The 19900-nt window shown below is 45.3% G+C and overlaps 1 protein-coding gene across 5 annotated transcripts in view; it reads left to right on the top strand.

The window, feature by feature from the left end:
* Nucleotides 1-19900, top strand: part of NEK11 (NIMA related kinase 11) — a 126210-nt gene that overhangs the window by 87540 nt on the left and 18770 nt on the right. For 2 of the 5 annotated variants that reach the window (XM_051612091.1, XM_051612095.1), the window contains one exon: nucleotides 1502-2462. The exons of 1 other annotated variant lie outside the window; for it this stretch is intronic. In XM_051612091.1, the coding sequence (XP_051468051.1) occupies nucleotides 1502-1706 (205 nt within the window). In that variant the 3' untranslated portion in view covers nucleotides 1707-2462. Of the gene's footprint in view, nucleotides 1-1501; nucleotides 2463-19900 lie in introns of those variants that run through there. 2 more of the 5 variants (XM_051612093.1, XM_051612094.1) reach the window with 1 other exon arrangement.

Genomic DNA, 19900 nt, shown 5'->3' on the forward strand with positions numbered 1-19900 from the left:
CTGAGTAGGTTTATTGATGAGGTCTTCATGCCACAATGGATTTTCTGAAAATAACCAAAACAAACAAAACAACCCCAAGACCCCAAATTCTCTTGCAATCCTAGCAAAATGCTAGTGGGAGGACAGGCTGCTTACCACAACTTTACCCATTCAAAATAAGACATTTTAAAATGTAAATTGCTGATGTTTCTACAAGGTGATCCCAATTAGTCCAGCTCTGTTTCTGACTAAGGGAAGGGCATAATTTCTCCTGAAATGTAGAAGTCTGAAGTTAAAGGAAATAAAATCTCAACTGCTCTAACTTGGTGAAAGAAAACAACAAGGAAGAGGGTGCACAGCCAGCCATGCTTTTTTGTGTGTCAGCATCAGGGGTGTGGTACCAGCACATTTGCCATCTCCACTAATCCACTTGTGTCCTCAAATTTCCTTGATAAATGGCACTCAGAGAGGTGTTTTTGAAACCCATTCAGCCTCAAATCTTCTCACCCACTGCTTCAACTGCTCCTGGCAGGAGCACTCTGCCAGGACCGAAGAGCAGTACACAGCATACGTGCTGGCAAACCACTCAGTGGTCTCAGTCCTGCCATGTATGTTGTATGGATGGACCCCATGGGGTTCCATCAGGAAGCTGGAGGAGACTGGACTTCTGATGTGCGTGATGAAGCAGTTTTTTCTAAAAACCCTGGTAAACACAGTTCCTGTGGCAGACGTGCAGAGCTGGCAGATAGTTTTTGATATGCTGAAAGAAAATTACTCTAGTATTTTCATAAATATATTATGAAACAATAACTGAGTGGAAAATTTTATGTTACCTGTGGCTCGTGATATGTGAATTTAAAGATGTTTGCCTTTAGAAAAAGAAATTCTTATTCACTGTCTCACAGTTTGCAAATGTATCATCTTTATAAATCAACATTAGGATCCTGAGAGTGTATTCTTTGTCACTGAAATACTGATCTGTCTTCTGATAAAAGGAGAGTGCTGTAGGAAAAGAAAAAAAATTGTCAGTTAGCTCATGTTGAGCTTGCACAATGGTTCCTTTGTTATTTGGTAGAAACTAAAATAAAGCAATGAATCCTGAAATGTATTTGCTCACAGAAAATGCCACTGGTGTATGGTTGACTAGCATTGCTCCTTTTGGTTTTAAGGAAAGCCAGAGGCAATAATACACATGTGTATACTGGGCTTGCTGTAGATAAAATGGTATGTCAGATTTGGCATGAAAAGGAATCTAGGTTAGTAACAGCAACAATGGCCGTGGTTCCCATTGTTTTACTATGGCCAGGTTTTTACTCCCAGCCTCTTTGTATAATAATCACAGAGAAAACAATCACAGAGAAATTCCCCAGGAAATTCTACTTCCTTTTACTGTCAGACAAAGAAAGTGCATCGTTATACCTTTCTGATCAAAGGTAGCTACAAAATATAAAACTACCAGTACTAGCTACTGCTTGTATTAATATTAACTTTTACTTGACCTTTATATAATATTTATCCCCAGATCTGCCATTGGGAAGCTGGGAGCAGAGGTATTTGAGGCTGTGTACAGCTATCTGAAGCAAGCCAGACAGCAGAATGCCAGTGAGGAGGAGATCAGGAGAGACCTGGAGGAGCTGGTTTCTAGAGCAAGCGATTGCTTTGAAGTGGATCAGCTTCTGTACTTCGAGGAGCAGCTGCAGGCTTCAGAAGCCCATCTTCAGCCGTAAAGTGTGTGTCAGTAACAGGGCTGGAAATGGCAAGGAGGAGTGAAGCTGCCAAGCTGTCTTCTTCAGGCCAGCAAGCAAGGAAGGGAGGTATTTGGGGGAGCCTACTGAAGGTAACGTAGAACGTCAGCATGTGCATAGACTGTGTTTGAGATTCCAAACTGCAGGGAGAAGTGAGTAAATACAGTATAGATTACAGAAGCAGAGAGGGCAACAAATGTTTGTAGCACTGGAGGAGAGAATTCACGGCTACCAGTGTCCCTTTTTCACAGATTAGGACATAAAAGTATTCTCCTGGACTTTGGCCAGGCATCAGTACTGTACCCAGAGCACCACTGGCAAAACTGCCTCTGATGGAAGTGGTGCAGGATTAGACTCCAGCTGCAGTTGACTCCTGCACTAACTGGTCCTCACGATATCCAAATACATATTTTTTGTACTATGGCAGACTTTCCCTTGAACATACATGTATATGTATGGTACTCAGGCACTAATTGCCTTGTTGTTGTTCGTTGTTCAAAAGAACTGCATTTAATCTGTGTGACTTTCAAAGGAGTTGTGAAAAAATGCATGCGTGCCTATGTGTACACATATATGCATACTCATAGAGACACGTATGTATATCCATAGAGGCAGAAAGATACCTGATCATACACCTTATGTGTGTGCATGTGTAGAACATGAAGCCACAGCTATAGCTGGCTGTGGTAGCTAGGAATCCCTGCTGTGACTGATGAGTTATAGATCAAGTTCATTGTACACAAGTAGAACAATAAACTGAGTCTTTTGACTTGCACATGGTTGCTGTTAATGTTTTTTTTGGTGTTCATGCTCACTTCCTCATATACATCATACTTTTGCTGATTTCAACTGTATATCATGCTCTGATTATATACTTGATGTTTTCCATTTATCCCTTCCTTCTTCATTCTCCATTCTGAGCTCCTTCATCCATCTGTGTAAAACACAAAAGGATAACAATCTATAGAGGAATCTCAAATTAATTGTGGACCAGATTAATTTTAGGCATCAAGCTGTTATTGTAATCCTTACGTTTCCTGCTTTTGTGCCACAACTCTTAAATAACTCAGGGACTGAATTAAACAAATGAAAAAAATTAATAATATTAATATAAAAAAAACATTGCTATTTGACCTGAAATGAGTTATTTGCAGCTAAGGATACCGGTATTGATAGTAAATTAAGCAGTGATCCTGATCCATCTTTGTGACATGCTTCAAGAGAGTCAAAGAGAAAGGTAAACTGAGTCATCTTAATCTATCTCAGCAGCAACACAAGCTGAGGAAGCAAAGGACATGCCCAGCTAAGGAAGATGTGGCATTACACTCGCAACTCAAACTAACAGGCAATTCTGGCATCTCTGATTTCAGTTTTTATTCAGAATACGCACTGTTGCAAACCAGAGACTAAAATCCACTGTGATGTTCACTTTTTTTTTCCTTCTTTGTGGTGTTTCATACCCTGTAGGTGGAGAGGCAGTCTGAAGCACAGATACTGAGTCAGGTTTCAGTCTCGTTTCTGTTATTTCTTCTTGTACTTACACTCCCCATCCTTAACATTGCCTCTGTTTATTTGCTTCCATATTTTTGGCACACAACTTCCTGTAAGACCAGTTAAAGACAAATGTGCCAAAGTGCAAGCTAAAGGAGGGATGTTGCAGGGACTAAGATGTTGACAAAGCAAACAGTAAGTTACTAGCTCATGGTGAGAGTAATGTCAGAGGGAGATGATCTTGACTACTGCACTTGCCTCTGGCTGTGGTTCAGAGTAATTTGTCACAAAAACTTCAAAAACAGCCTCTGTAAACAATCAATTCCTTTTTATTAACACAGAACACCTCATCAGACTTTTTTTTTCCTGCAGCATGCAAGAAAAAAGAGCTGCATAGGGATGGGTCAAGCTCTCTAAGGCTTTTAGGCTGTAGGGAGATCCTTAAAGGGCAACCTTTAAAGCCTGGAAATCATAGTTTAGCCATGCAGATTGCCCTCAGGTAAATGGTTGCTCTGTGATGAACAGCACTTTTGCTTGTTGCACACGAAAAAGAAATCAGTGTTTTTACAGTTAGTTCAGTTGCTTTCTTCTCTCTGCTGGGTATGACCTTTGAGTCGTGTGAGGATCTGGAGCTTGCTGCCTTATTAGTTATATGCTTTAAACTGTGCTTTGGTTTTGTTTATTCTGTCAGTCATACAACAATTAGGCAATGTGGTAAACATATGTAACTCAGCAGGAAACTTTTTGACTTTAAACTATAGTAAAAAGCACAGAGATAAATCCCATGGATTTGGCAGAAATTCTTATGTGACTGTTTATCTTGAGGGTAACTTCAGAAAAAGCATTAGGTTGCATTATGTGCCTTTGTCTCTACTCTCATTTTTCCAGTAGAACCTTACCTTTTTCAGATGTTGTCCCTTTCAAAATTCTCAGCAAATTATTAGGTTTAAAATTGCATCATCCTGACCAAGATTGACTCTTATTTTAGAGACAAGATCTGTCCCCAGCAGAACCAGATAAAACCCAATGAATTTTTCCTCTGTCACTTGGCCTTCCAGAGGGGGAGGATATGCATCAGGAATTCAACTCAGTTCTGCAGCTTATTAAAACCTGTTTTGTAGGTTCCAAAAGCTGGCTTTTGATTTCTTTTTACAGATATTTACAGGACTATCATCCTGCATATCTGCAGCCGCACAGTAAGTAGCCTTTGGTGGGGATTTTGTGTGCTATCCCCAGGCTTGCCAAGATGGGCATGTGGGTATGTAGAAACAATTGACAAAGTATTTTTCCAGACAATTGCCTTTTTTTTTTTTTTTAAATGTTTGCCAATATAACAACTATTCTTATATGTTAGTATTATCTTATATGTAGCAGACTGATCTTTTTGTGTGTGTGTGATATTGCTATCATAAACCTTTGTTGCATTATGCACATGTGCACAAACATGCACACACACCTTCTCTCAAATTTTCTCCTGAAGTCACCACCAGCTTTAAATTTTAAGACTCTCCACTGGTCTGTTTCAGGCTAAACAGATTAATGAAAATTTTATAAAAATATATGTAGGCACAGGAATGAAAAATTGTGACAGGGAACAGCTTATACATCCTGGGGCAGAAAGGTTGGTGCCCTAGTGCTGGATAGACTGTCTCCACTGAGCTTAGGGAAGCTGCATTTGGTGCAGTGGTACAAGTATTAAAGTTTAAACAGTGTTTATTGAGATGCCATACTGATAATCTGTATATATGATTATCATATTAATTATTTTTCTGTAGTCAAGTTTAGTATAAAAAGAAAGGAGTAATTTTTTAATTAAAAGTATGGTGCTGAATCCTTAGAGATCAGCAATAGGTCCTTAGAAATTCAAAAAGTCTCAAGAAAGCAGGAGATGATAAAAGAGTCATGGTCTCTTGAAGTCCATTAAGCAAGGGTCAACCCCAGTCAGGCTTTTAACAGATCTTACTCTACCACAAACGTGTCAATACACAGAGAGAAGTACAAAGTCCTTTTCCAAGCTGATAAAGAATAGATGGAAGGAGAGTAACATATCAAATTCATTACATTATCTATTAGAGAAATGCAATGAATTGCCATAAAAGAAAAAAATATCTTCTTATAATTTTCTTAAAAGATCAGATCTTGTGTTAGATACATTTTATTTTTCAGAACTGTTCTGCTAGCTGGGGTAAAAGGGCTTGAGAGAAAGAGAAGACTGAGTCCCTGTCATATAAAAAAAGCATTTTGGACGTGAAAATCTATATGATATACAAGCAAGTTCATTTTCAGCAAAAACACATTGCTGGTCATCAGTAGAAATCTAAAAGGAGGAGAAGGCTTTTTAGTACCATGGATCTGCAGTGATAAAAAAGCAACAGAGCTGCTGGAAGTAAATGTGAGGAAATGTAAAGATGTGAGATTGCTGTGGATAAAGCTTCATAAAAGATCCCATCAGACTTACATACTTGTGCCAAAAAGCTTCAGAAGCAGCAGGCAACCTCTCTGCTCTTTTATTGACACTCCTAAAAGTGCTAGAAGCTGTACAACTTGATGCAGAGATATTGCAAACAAAGGAAATGAGATGAGTAATTATTTAACACTTTGGGGCCTTCAACCTGGTAAAAAGGTGCTTGAACTATAAAGGGAAAAAGAACATTTGAGTTTTTTGGTAAGAAGCAAAGCTGTCTTGTCCCCAGCTGCATTATGAGGCAGAGCAATTAAATTTGTCACAGCAAACAATAAATACATCCTTTCTTAGAAAAGTCAGGCCTGACAATCCCTAGAAGGCAACAGTGTTCTCTCTTTGTAAGATGACTTATTAGAGCTTTACAGTGTTTGAAAATCCTGCCTGCAGGAAAGGACCATCCTTCCTGCAGGATCTGGCTTTGTGGGTGCTGCCTTGTGATAACCAGCTCTGAGATATCCTCAGGGTCAGACCACAAACCTGCAGTGGGCATGGCCAGAGCTCACCCCCTACCACTGCTGACTCTCCAGGTCTACACCGAGCTGGGACGGTGGAGCATTGAGCAGATACAGAGGTGAAGAAAAGGTAGGAGACAAGAAAGCAGGCTTACAGATAACTCTTAAGTCTGACCTTTCAGTGCACTAGAGGTGCAACCAGTGGTATCTGAAGAAATTTACTGGGCAAGAGAAGAAAGGCTCAAACAGGAGATGCATTTGGACACAGGAGCAATGGGCATGTAGGCATACTTGATTTCTTATTTTGTTTGTAAAATGTATTTACATCATGTCATAAGCTGAAAACTCTTTACCCTGTCCTCTCTGAAAACCCATGTTTTCCAGCCAGAGGTCCAACAGAAAGTTTTCTGCATATGATTATCTGTAGTAAGTAGAATTCTCATGAAAATACAGTCCCCAGATACTGATTTGGCTGATGATCATTACTGCTCAAGAATTTGACTGCCTTGATAACTTGAACCAAAGGTGCTGGATCACACATAAGAAGAGCTGGGAACAGGAAAGACAAATGTATTTACAGACTTGTCAGAGATGGGATGGGGAAGGGACAGAATGGAAAGAAAAGAGTTGTAGGTTCCTCTCTCTTATATCTTCCACTCCTAATTATTTTTGTAACTTTATTTTATGCTTGGAGGAGTAAAGAGAAAGTGAGTGACTTTCTGAAGGCCACTGAAGGTTCTGGAGAGAGACTACAAGTGAAATCCTAGAAGGAAACCTTGATCTCAAGTCCAGTGGTCAGAGCAAGAGAAGACATGAAAAGGTTTCTGGTTTCATACAACTTTGGATCCAGTTTTCTTTTTTCTGCATTGTAACATGTCTATCATGGAAAGACACTTAGTATTTACAGATAATTTGCCTTGTTAGCTTGGCAGACAGGGTTCGGCCTTGACGTGTTCACAAATGGTTAACTACAGCCACCTGATTTTCAGTGTTCCAGTACTGTGTAGCTGGTCACTACCCCATCAGGTCAGGAAGCAGAGATCAGATCACAGGACTAAATTTCCCAGTAGAAAAATCAGTTGAGGAAAACAGACCTTTAGCCAGCTGGTTTAGTAGTGCACCTTTTTGGTGAATATTTATCCATTTTGTTTGATAACACCTGGCCAGGGATTCCCAATGTTTTTCAGTGTGCCAGAAATACACACACTGCAACTATCATCCTATGGATAAAATGGGATTGACTTGGGTGTCTTCTTCATGAATACATGGCTAGCTGTTATCAACGTGCAAAGGCAGTGGTATGCCTTTGCACAAGAAATAATACTTCCAAATGAAAATAGCAAGTGGAAGGGTAGAAGGGTACTCTTTTCTAATTAACTGTTCTGTATATTGATATATTTCACATTTAGTATCTGCAGCCTGTCTTAGGAGTCTAAGATTGCTTTATCTCTAGAAATGTATCTATATAGAGAAATGAATTGTGACTCTTATCATTAATCATCTGTTTATCTACCTGTATCATCTATCTCTATGCCTACACATGGGTACATATATATCCATATAGCTCTGTATATCCTTAAGCACAGCACATCACCAAAACCTCAAGAATACTTTTTCTCTCTTGCTAAACAAAATGTCTTCCAGCTGCTCGGGTGTTTGCAACTGCTCAGAGAAATTCTTACAAGCAGGTAAATGCACAGATGAATGTCCAGAAGTCCTGATCATCCCCTACACCAGGCACTGTACAAAACAGCCCCAAAGTAATCCTGATCTCAGAGAACTCACAGCTGAAGTACCAAGGAGGAAGGTGAATGGTGAGTGGCTTGGAGAAGTAGCCTGAGCATGTGTAGCAACATGCAAGAGGGAGCCTAGAATGTGGAACACTCCTCTTGCTCCTCACCTGACACCATGCCGGGCAGTCAGTGGCCACTTGTAGGTATCAACTTAAAGAACCATGCAGTGTTTGGTGACAGGTGAAATGAGTTTACAGACAGAAACCTATTATTTCATGAAATATGAATTTGTGGCTGTGCAAGCAAGTGAGCAGGTGATGGACTAAGGATGAAGTGATTCTATGCCAGAGGTTTATGCCCCAGAGGTGACTGAGTGCTACAAACAAGCCATGAATCTGTTAATTGTTCTACTCTCTCCTTTGGTATCTGGTGGCTCTTTTAGGGACTGCCTTATTGTACCATGGTATGTGGGTATTCCTTTGACTTATATTATTTCCTCTCAGCATCACCACCTCCAATATGATTTTTTTTTTATTGTTTTGTTTTTGTTTTTGTATTGAAACCTCCTTTTTATGGTAGAGGGCACTATATTGATCTGCATCTATAAAGGGTCAGTGGTGTGAGGGGAGTCTTAAATAATGCATTGAGGTTTGCTTCCTTTGCTCTTGGTGAGGTCCAGTGAACTGCTTCTTAAAGCTGCTTTGGAGCCTTCGTAGCTTGAACTGTCTCTGTTGTCTTGTCCTCTCTCCTCCCTGCCTCCTCAAGGACAGAAAGCAAAGCAAATTCAAGATTCTTAGAGTCTGGAGAACAGATGCTGTTATTTATCGTCCAGAGGCAATCCTTATAATCAAGAGAGGCTGCTTCTCTTGTTTTGTAGGACAATTTCTGAGTGTGAGCATTGTTTTATTGATGCCTCCATGCATCTGACTATCAGTGGCATCCTTTGCCATCCTATGTCTGCCAGTGAGGTTTCTTTCTCACCTCCAAATGAAGCTTGCTTGTTTTGAATGTTCTTTTGGCAGGAGCTTGTCTCCTGATGCTGACAGCAAATTCTCCTGACTCCCTAGAGGCCTGATTTTGCCAATTATTCATGCAGAGAAACATGTCCTTCTACAAGCTGTCTTAACAACTGAGGGCTGTGTTTCAACGAGGGGGTGCTATTCAAGCCAGTGGAAGTGAGGGTGTTGAATGGTCCTTCTATCACCTGAGGAGGACAGGGACTACTGCCAGGGTGCATCAGTCCCAGCCAGGGAGCAGGACAGGACCCAGGGCATCTCCCTGGTGCTGTTGGAGGAGTCCCAGGGGTTTGCTGCATCCAAGGTGCTGGGTGTCCAGGAGGGAGTGGAGGAGCACTTGTGCCTGGACTGGGAGGCTCACAAACCCATCTGGATTCATATTCACACTGTGCTTACTGTTCCAAGCTAATACTGTGGTGAGGAGATTCACAGAGAGAGAGGAAATGAACTCTCATGAAGACAATGAGTCTCCAGACTACTTAATGACTACTTAATGAGTGTCTAAGCACTGCACCATTATTGAATTTTAATTGCCTTCTTTCGGGCTTTGTGCTATAAAATGAAAAAAAGGAGCCAATGCTACACATAATGAGGGTGGATGATTAAAAAGTAATACCTAAGAGGCACCCAGGCATTTGTGGAAAAAGACCACAAGAATAATGTAAAATGAGAGGAAGCACTGCTGCTCTGTGCCTGCCAGCTCTTCAGACAAAAAGTGCATTTTTGCAATTGTTAAAAATAGAAGTTGTTTTCAGCATGATCTGGCAGAAAAATAGATTATTGTATATCAGTGAGGTAATTAAAGTGATACGGAATGAAACACTGGTTAATTAGCAATGTATGGAAAATCCAATCCACATCAGTGGATGAGTGCAGATGGGCTTTCCAGAGGTTGCTCCTCAGTGCTGTGCCTTTAGTGATGTCTGCTTAGATTATTTTCCAGCACACTGAATGTACATGCATAACTTTGAGTAGTACACAGCAGGAAGGCCCAAATGAAATGAGACAAAATGAACCCAAATCCAGCATGCATTTACACGTGTGCTTAGCTTTGAGTGCCAGCTCCAGTGCTGTACAACTGCCAGGGGAGCAGGCAACACTGGCGTGTAGCTCTGGGAGAAACACAGAAATGCTTGACAGTACCATAGCCTGGTGGTCCAGTCAGTTGAACTAAATGAATACAGGTTTATAGACTCAAAAGATAAATCAAATAGAATTAAAATGTACATAGATTATACTCCTATAAACAGAGATTGACCTCCTCTTTTCAATTTGTTTCCTACGTTCATAATGTGACTAAATGTGAAATGCAGCCAAGCCCTGGCGTGCAGGCCACCCTTCTCAGGTGGGTTAGCTCCCTTTGGCTGGCTCACCTGGCTGGGCTGCAGAGCTGTGCGTTGCAGGCTGATTTTTTTTCCCCCTCTGCTCTAACAAGCTGAAGTGTTTGATGGTGTGACAGTGGGGACTGCACCATGAGCAGTGTTGGTGAGAGGAGAAGCATCTATAATTAGTTTCTTCTTAATGCCAGAAAATGACCTAAAGCAGCACTTGCCCATGAATCAAAAGAAGCCCCCATAAAGATAGATGGCAGAAAATGTGGAGTTTTCTGAGGACATGTATCTTGCAGGCTCTCCCTTGATTTCACTCTTTTCAGCTTTGAATGGTAAGGATTTGTGGGTTATTTTACCCTGAACCACCAATGGAAAACCCTGGCCTGGTGTTGATGTCTGTAACTATATCAGTGTGTTTTGATCATCTCTTTTTCTTTCCATGTCATACATTTTGTCACTAGGCATCAATCTGACAGGTCTCTCCTGGTACAGCTTCTCTTTCAGCTTCTCCTCTGCTGGAGTTTCTCATAATGTTTAATGAAATATTTTGGGCTCCAATGTTTGCCTAAAGAAAATGAACTCTTTTTTTTTTTTTTTTTTTTTCTTTTTCTTTTTCTTTTTCTTTTTCTTTTTCTTTTTCTTTTTCTTTTTCTTTTTCTTTTTCTTTTTCTTTTTCTTTTTCTTTTTCTTTTTCTTTTTCTTTTTCTTTTTCTTTCTTTTTCTTTTTCTTTTTCTATCTCTTTTCCTGTCTACATTTGTTTGGCTCTAAGAAGCTTTCTCATGAGTGGGCTCGGTGTACCAGATGTCCATGCCCCTGTAACAACTGTGATAATTCTCCCTCCACATTCCTGCCAGGCATAAAGCTTATAGGTACATTTTTTTCAGAAATTTTCGATCAGTTGTTACGCTTTCTATGTATTTATTAACAGCTACTTCTTAAATGGCACCGAAACAATATTTCTGTCACATCCTTTCCTCTTCCTTTCGTTACCTTTTTTAAGATCTGAACTTTTCCTTTACACTTTCCAAGTGTCCCCTACATTTTAAATTAGTTTTGAACTTTTGAAAAAAAATTACAAACAATAATTTGTGAGCATCACAATACTGCACAGCAAGACAAAAACACTGTTCCAGCTAAAGAGACACTGCAAAACATCAGAGAAACAAGTCAGAAAAAGCACTAGGTTGTCAGCTCTCTGAAGAAGGAGTAGGTTTTCAGAATTCTTGACACGTAATGAAATATCTGAGAGGTTATAAGAAAAATGGGAAGCATGATTTAGGCATTATTCTTAGAAAATAAATCTGCAGTATTTTAGTATTATCAGCACCTGAATCTAATCCTTTACCATCAAGCCACTTTTTTTATTACTGCGTTTATAGTCAGAAGAGACAGGAAAGGTCATCCCATTATTGTCATCTAAGAAAATACACAATTTTTCATCTTATTAATCAAAAATGTGGCAGCAAAAAAATGTAAGAGGCTAAAACCCTGGACAGATGACTTTGGAAAAAGACACTGTTCTTCATGATTTATCTCTTTTTTTCTAGAAAAGTAAAAAGATTTGAAAATGTCTAAAGTGTGAGCTGCATCAGTTGATTGTGTGAAAATGAGCTTCAATCAAACAGGCTTTGATTTCTCAAAGAGAACAAGGCACACTTTCAATGTATTCATTTGCAATCAAAAAGACTAGACAGATTTGACTATTTTTTTTCCAGCAACAGATTCAGGGATTTGCAGAACCTGAGCATGTTTTGATTTAATGACAATTCCCATGAATTATAATGAGCTGTGTTCTCATACCTATGAACATTTCCATTTCTTTACAGTGGAGCACAAACTCACTTAAAGCTGCCCAGGGAAAAATTATTCCCTCTGCAGTCACTAACAAGAAAAGCCACAAAAGTCCTTGTGTGGAAAATGTCTCAGGTCCATGGTGATAGGGCCAAGAGTAGGGATGAGTAAAAACAGGATCTTAGGCCAGAAGAAGAGTCTCAGTCCATCTCCGTCTGTGAAAACTGCAGGTGCTATGGTGATATGATTGTGGGACCTTGCATGGTCAATGCAACCACTGGCAGAACACCTAAGCCAGAACGTGATCCTGTGTCTGTGTGGAAGTTTCATTGCAGAGTCAGTGAAAGGAAACGATCAAGGCAAATGTGCTCCCGAGGATGGGGGGTGGTGTCATTCTGTTGGATTGCAGAGCAAGGAGACTCAGGCACCTGGTTCAGGTGGTGAGGTTGGGGTGAACCAAATGCCTGACAGCCCCAAGCCTAGCTGAGCAGGTCTGTGCAGCCTGGCACCCTTGTCCAGGGCAAGCCCATCAGTTTTCAGGCAATTTTCTGAGGACCCAAAGGGTAAAACTTTAGCGTTGATGCTACTTGAGTAAAAGAGTAAAAGGCAGGACCACTGTGTGCTGCTTGCCTTTGCCAACTGCTAACATCTGTCTGTAACTCCAACAAGGTAACAGAGACACAAATGAAGGCAGAGCTAATGCTGAAATGCAAGGGGTTATTGTTGCTGTTCAGTACTAATGGCTTTCTGTATGACTGTAGCCATTTATCCCTATTCCTTGTGCTTTTGTCATAGCCTTCTCACAGAGATGTGTTACTGTCACTGAAGGCTGGAAGCAATTTACAGGTGCCACCACCTATGCACAAGTTGTTAATTATAGACTGGGAGCCAGGTACATTTTGAATCATAGCGGAGAGGAGCCAGGTACATTTTGAATCTCTTTTGATTAATGAGTGAGCAGCTAGGCTGAGGGTTTCCAATTATGCTCTGTATGTCGGCAGCGGATTTGCTTGTATCCTGACTTCTGTTTCGGGAAGCAGTACAGCAGTCCTGCCGGGTAGATGTGTGCTCCCAGTGGGAACTGGACTTGCATTGATTAGCCTGCAGGTATGGAGCCCTGGAAGCAGTACACCGTGTGCTCAAGTGCTGTCTGCCAATCCCCCCCATTTTGGCCTTTCAGTATGCATTAAAACCTACTAGCTTCTACACCCGTTGCAGAAGCAAGATGAAAACTCATTTAGTGCTGCAGTGAGCTTTAGGCATTTATTCTCTAAAAAAGCTCTTGCTCTTGGATTTGTGATGTTTTACTTTTCTTTCCCTGTGTAAGCTCTGCAGAAGTTGCTGGCTGTCCAGGCAGAGCAGTGACTGCTGCTGCTGGTCTTGCCACCACTCTGTCTGTTGTGAGACGACTGGGAAGGATTGGGCCCATGCAGTTCCCCCTGGAGGCAGTGGATTGTAGAATCATAGAATGGTTTGGGTTGGAAGGGACCTTAAGGATCATCTAGTTCCAAACCCTCTGCCATGGGCAGGAACACCTCCCACTAGATCAGGTTGCTGAAAGCCCCATCCAACCTGGCCTTGAACACTTCCAGCAACTCCCACAGCATCTCCTGAGCTGTGAACAGTCCCAAAAAGTCCTGGAGCTGCCAGAGAAAGCAGAGAGTGATGAGGGTCAGGAGAGCTCAAGCCTGGGGGTTGATGGTGATGGATGGACAGAGTCCTCCCTGGACACCAGCCATGGACAGAAGAGAAGGGAAAGAAGAAGCAGGAAGGAAGTTGTCTTCCGTGATCTCTGACCTTCCTCTGAGCTTACATAGATACATGGAATGGAATATCTCTGGCCAATTTTGTTGTCTGTCTAACTCAGCCTCATAGTGGGGGGTCATAGATCTGGTAGTGCCTGAGCTGGCAGGGCGAAGATGTGACCTTGAAGTCTCAGCAGTAACAAAAACATTCCAGTGTTATCAGTTCTAGCTGGAACACTTATGCTAGTTAAAAGAGAGCTTACTGAATTAAAAAAAAATAATAAATCAGTAAAAATTCATGCTGGCTCAAACCAGGACAAGTGGAGAGAAGTCAATCTTCCTTCTCCTACTAACAATTCCAAGGTGAATAAGAGATTTCATAATGTCAGACCATCTTTAATATCTGAGTATGTCTAAATGTGTCTGAGTTTACAACTGAGTCTGACAAGTTTAATATTAGCCATCAGACCTGATAAAGCTGACTGCCTGAATTCTGACTGATGAGGCCATGCCTCAAATACTGTGTTCAGTTTTGGGCCCCTCAGTGCAAGAAGGACATTGAGGTCTTGAAGAGAGTCCAAAGAAGGGCAACAAAGCTGGTGAAGAGTCTAGAGCACAGGTCTTTAAAGGAGAATCTGAGGGAATTGGAGAAAAGGAGGCTGAGAGGAGACTCTCTCTCTCTTTACAGCTACCTGAAGGGAGGTTGTAGCAAGGTGGGTGTTGGGCTCTCCTGCCAAGTCCAAGCAATAGAACAAGAGGAAATTACCTCAAGTTGCGCCAGGAAAGTGGTTGATTCACCATCCCTGGAGGCATTTTAAAGACCGATAGATGTGGTGCTTAGGGACATGGCTTAGTGGTGGATGTGGCAGTGTTAGGCTAACGGTTGGACTCAATGATCTTAAATGTCTTTTCCAACCAAAATGATTCTATGATTCTCAGAAGTATGCTGGGCTGAGGGGTGGCAAGGGGGTCCCCGTCACATGCGTGTCATAATGCCACCACCTGGCAACGCAGCAGTCACAATGCCCTGGGGCACTATAAAAGGGGGCATCCTCCCATGCCAGCTGCCACAGATGGCCTGGCAGGCAGCCTGAATACACCTGAGAGCAAGACCTTGGGGAGCCAGTGGAATTCCTTGGAGGGAGGAAGGCTGGAGGCTGCGGGAAGTTTTCGATGCAAGGCCAGCTCCCGGCAGGGCCACGTTCAAAGGCCATCTGATGGGTGGAAATGCTGCTTGAGCCCTCAGAGAACAGATGGCAGCTCGTCAGGAGATGAGAGGAACCACAAAGGCCAGTAGCTAGACCAAGGGAATGACTGAGGTAGACATGGGCTTGAGGCAAAACAGGGCTTGGGCATCTCCCAGGAGGCATGACCAGCCCTTGGGCTGAGGATGCAGGTCGTGCTCACGTGCTCAGGGAGCAGCCGATCGCCAGCTCTGCTGGGGTCAGGAAGGAATTTTCCCCCGGAGCCGATTGGCCCAGGTCCCCGGGGGTTTTTTGCCTTCCTCTGCAGCACTGAGCACGGCCCCTTGTCACGGCTCCTCGGGTCCCTCCTGGCTGGGTCACTGCCTGCTGCTCATGCACCACGAAGGTGGCCCCTGGTGCCCTGCAGCTGGGGGGAGGAAGGCTTTTTTTCCCCCAGGCAGGGCTGGTAAGTGTCCCCGGGGGTTTTTTGCCTTCCTCTGCAGCACTGAGCACGGCCCCTTGCCAGGGCTCCTTGGGGCCCTTTTGGCCAGGCCAGGTGCCTGCTGCTCCTGCTCCACCAAAGTGGCCCTCGTGCCCCGCATCCGGGGGGAGGAAGCTTTCTCAGACCCCCAGGGTGGGCCCCAAGGGTGGCCCCCGGGGGCTGCTTCTTGTCCTCTGTAGCACTGAGCAGCTCCCCCTGTCAGGGCTTCTCTGGGCCCTTCTGGCTCGGTTCTCTCCTGCTGCTCTGCCACCTCGGAGGCACCACTCGTGCCCTGGCTCTCTCAGGCTGTCCTTGCCACGGCCAGGAATCCCAGAGGAGCAATGTTGGGAGGCCAAGAAGGATGATGGGCATCGAGAAGTGGAACACTCTGGAAAATACCACGCTCCTCCTCCTCCTCTTTTGTGAGTGATGGGCCCTCGTGAAATGCTTCCTTTTCTCAGTCATTAGGGTACAGGGACTTCTCAGTTGCTGCAATATCCTTGGAGTTTGTCCTGCTAAGAGGTAGGTGGCATTGGTGATGGACCTCTTTTCACAAGGGCTGAAGCAAGAGAAGAATTCAGAAGCACATGAGAGGAATTCTCAACGAGCTGTGGGAACGTTTTGGGTTCTGTTTTGGATGCCCGGGCTCTCTCAGGCTGTCCTTGCCATGGCCACCAGAGGAGCAATGTTGGGAGGCCAAGAAGGATGACTGGCATTGAGAAGTGCTGCACCAGGGAGGGTTTGATTAGCTGTGAGGGAAAAGGGCTTCACGGAAGGTTTGTCAAGCACTAGAACAGGCTGCCCAGGGAAGTGGTTGATTCACCATCCCTGGAGGTACTTAAAAGACCCGTAGATGTGCTGCTGTTCAGGGACATGGCTTAGTGGTGGATTCGGCAGTGTTAGATTAACTTGGCAGAGTCAGGTTGGACTCCATGGCAGGCGGGTGGCATGGGGGCCTCGTCACATGCGTGTCATAATGCCGCCCCCTGGCAAGGCAGCAAGTGACCTGGGGCTGTATTAGAGGGGCCATCCTTCCATGTCCTGCTGCCACAGTTGGTCAAAGACATCTGAGAGAAAGTTCTTGAGGAGCTGATGGAATTCCTCGGAGGGAGGAAGGCTGGAGAAGGGTGCTGGAAGTTCTCAGCTGCAAGGCCAGGTCCTGATGTGGCCACGTTCAAAGGTCATCTAATGGATGGAAATGCTGCTTCAGCCCTCAAGGAACAGATGGCAGCTCCTTGGGAGATGAGAGGAACCACCAAGGCCAGCGGCAAGGCCAAGGGAATGATTTCTGGAGGAGCACCTGAGGAAGTACTGCAGAGCTCTCTGGCCTCTTCCCCTGCAGAGCCAGGGGCAGCAGCTGCAAGAAGTGGGATGCAGAGATGTTGCCAGTGGTCCCTGTGCTTTGGAGCACCCACTGGTGTCCAGCCAGCTGTGGGAAGGATTCTTGCCACCGAGGTCAGTCAGGCCAGGGGCATTTGGCCACTGTGGAAAGCCCCTGAGATGGCTCCAGTTGAGGGACAACAGATGGCTTGGGCATCTCCCGGGAGGCATGACCAGCCCTTGGGCTGAGGATGCAGGTCGTGCTCACGTGCTCAGGGAGCAGCCGATCGCCAGCTCTGCTGGGGTCAGGAAGGAATTTTCCCCCGGAGCAGATTGGCCCAGGTCCCCGGGGGTTTTTTGCCTTCCTCTGCAGCACTGAGCACGGCCCCTTGTCACGGCTCCTCGAGTCCCTCCTGGCTGGGTCACTGCCTGCTGCTCATGCACCACGAAGGTGGCCCCTGGTGCCCTGCAGCTGGGGGGAGGAAGGCTTTTTTTCCCCCAGGCGGGGCTGGTAAGTGTCCCCGGGGGTTTTTTGCCTTCCTCTGCAGCACTGAGCACGGCCCCTTGCCAGGGCTCCTTGGGGCCCTTTTGGCCAGGCCAGGTGCCTGCTGCTCCTGCTCCACCAAAGTGGCCCTCGTGCCCCGCATCCGGGGGGAGGAAGCTTTCTCAGACCCCCAGGGTGGGCCCCAAGGGTGGCCCCCGGGGGCTGCTTCTTGTCCTCTGTAGCACTGAGCAGCTCCCCCTGTCAGGGCTTCTCTGGGCCCTTCTGGCTCGGTTCTCTCCTGCTGCTCTGCCACCTCGGAGGCACCACTCGTGCCCTGGCTCTCTCAGGCTGTCCTTGCCATGGCCAGGAATCCCAGAGGAGCAATCTTGGGAGGCCAAGAAGGATGATGGGCATCGAGAAGTGGAACACTCTGGAAAATACCGCGCTCCTCCTCCTCCTCTTGTGTGAGTGATGGGCCCTCATGAAATGGTTCCATTTCTCAGTCTTCAGGGAACAGGCACTACTCAGGTGCTACGATATTCTTGGAGTTTGTCCTGCTAAGAGGTAGGTGACATTGGTGATGGGCCTCTTTTCACAAGGGCTGAAGCAAGAGAAGAATTCAGAAGCACATGAGAAGAATTCTCAATGAGCTGTGGGAATGTCTTGGGTTCTGTTTTGGATACCCTGGCTCTCTCAGGCTGTCCTTGACATTGCTGGCCAAGTAGCCCAGAGGAGCAATCTTGGGAGGCCAAGAAGGATGATGGGCATCGAGAAGTGGAACACTCTGGAAAATACCACGCTCCTCCTCCTCCTCTTTTGTGAGTGATGGGCCCTCGTGAAATGCTTCCTTTTCTCAGTCATTAGGGTACAGGGACTTCTCAGTTGCTGCAATATCCTTGGAGTTTGTCCTGCTAAGAGGTAGGTGGCATTGGTGATGGACCTCTTTTCACAAGGGCTGAAGCAAGAGAAGAATTCAGAAGCACATGAGAGGAATTCTCAACGAGCTGTGGGAACGTTTTGGGTTCTGTTTTGGATGCCCGGGCTCTCTCAGGCTGTCCTTGCCATGGCCACCAGAGGAGCAATGTTGGGAGGCCAAGAAGGATGACTGGCATTGAGAAGTGCTGCACCAGGGAGGGTTTGATTAGCTGTGAGGGAAAAGGGCTTCACGGAAGGTTTGTCAAGCACTAGAACAGGCTGCCCAGGGAAGTGGTTGATTCACCATCCCTGGAGGTACTTAAAAGACCCGTAGATGTGCTGCTGTTCAGGGACATGGCTTAGTGGTGGATTCGGCAGTGTTAGATTAACTTGGCAGAGTCAGGTTGGACTCCATGGCAGGCGGGTGGCATGGGGGCCTCGTCACATGCGTGTCATAATGCCGCCCCCTGGCAAGGCAGCAAGTGACCTGGGGCTGTATTAGAGGGGCCATCCTTCCATGTCCTGCTGCCACAGTTTGTCAAAGACATCTGAGAGAAAGTTCTTGAGGAGCTGATGGAATTCCTCGGAGGGAGGAAGGCTGGAGAAGGGTGCTGGAAGTTCTCAGCTGCAAGGCCAGGTCCTGATGTGGCCACGTTTAAAGTTCAACTGAGGGATGAAAATGCTGCCTGAACCCTCAGGGTACATATGGCAGCTCCTCAGGAGATGAGAGGAGCCACCAAGGCCAGTGGCAAGACCAAGAGAATACAGACCAGACCAGCTCTCTAGATAGAGTTGTGCTGCCTACCAGGAGCTTGCATCTGGGATGTCGCCGAGAGGCTTCCTAGCCTTGTACATCCAACTATTCTGCTCTCCTGGTGTTTCATGTGGGTACCACGGATGCAGCCACAGCAGTCTGAAGACTGTTACAAAAGATTACGGGGCCCTGGGAGCAGCAGTTAAGAACTCTGGAGCACAGAGTGGGATCCACCTGTCAGAATAGGGGAAGAGCACCTTGGGCCCTAGGCTGGCCAAGCTGGTGAAGAGGGCTTCAAAGTGATGTGGCTGGGGGGAGAGAACCTCCATTCATCCCACGTCCATTGATTCCAGTGTGATGCTGGTATCAGTAGGAGATGCCTGGAGTCTGTAGGAGGGGTGCAGGTCAGCAGGGGAGCACCTTGGGTGCAGCATAAAGAAACCCCAGCCCCTCCAGCTGGTCAGCTACCTTCACTGGAGGCCCAGCTTAGTGCAAATGCAGGCAGCACAGGGAAGAAACAGGAGGAGTTAGAGATACCTGCAGGTCTACCATCTTATTGGCATCACAGAGGCCTGGTGGGATGGCTCCTAGGACTGGAGCGTCAGAATGGAGGGTTACAGACTCCTTAGGAGGGATAGGCAGGAGAGATGAGGTGGGGGTGTTGCCCTCTGTGTGAAAGACAGGGAGGAGTGGATGGAGCTCTCCCTGGGGCTGGATGAGGAGCCAACAGAGAGCTTATGGGGTAAGTTTAAAGGGAAGGCAGGGACAGGTGGCATTTTTACAGGGGGGTCTGCCAAAGGTCAGGGTCACTGCCTGCTGCTCATGCACCATGAAGGTGGCCCCTGGTGCCCTGCAGCTGGGGGGAGGAAGGCTTTTTTTCCCCCAGGCGGGGCTGGTAAGTGTCCCCGGGGGTTTTTTGCCTTCCTCTGCAGCACTGAGCACGGCCCCTTGCCAGGGCTCATAGGGACTGCTCGGCCACTGGATCACCAGCAATGTGCCTGTTTGGCAGCAGAA

Source organism: Apus apus, chromosome 2, assembly GCF_020740795.1.
Source record: "Apus apus isolate bApuApu2 chromosome 2, bApuApu2.pri.cur, whole genome shotgun sequence".
NCBI lineage: Eukaryota > Metazoa > Chordata > Aves > Apodiformes > Apodidae > Apus > Apus apus.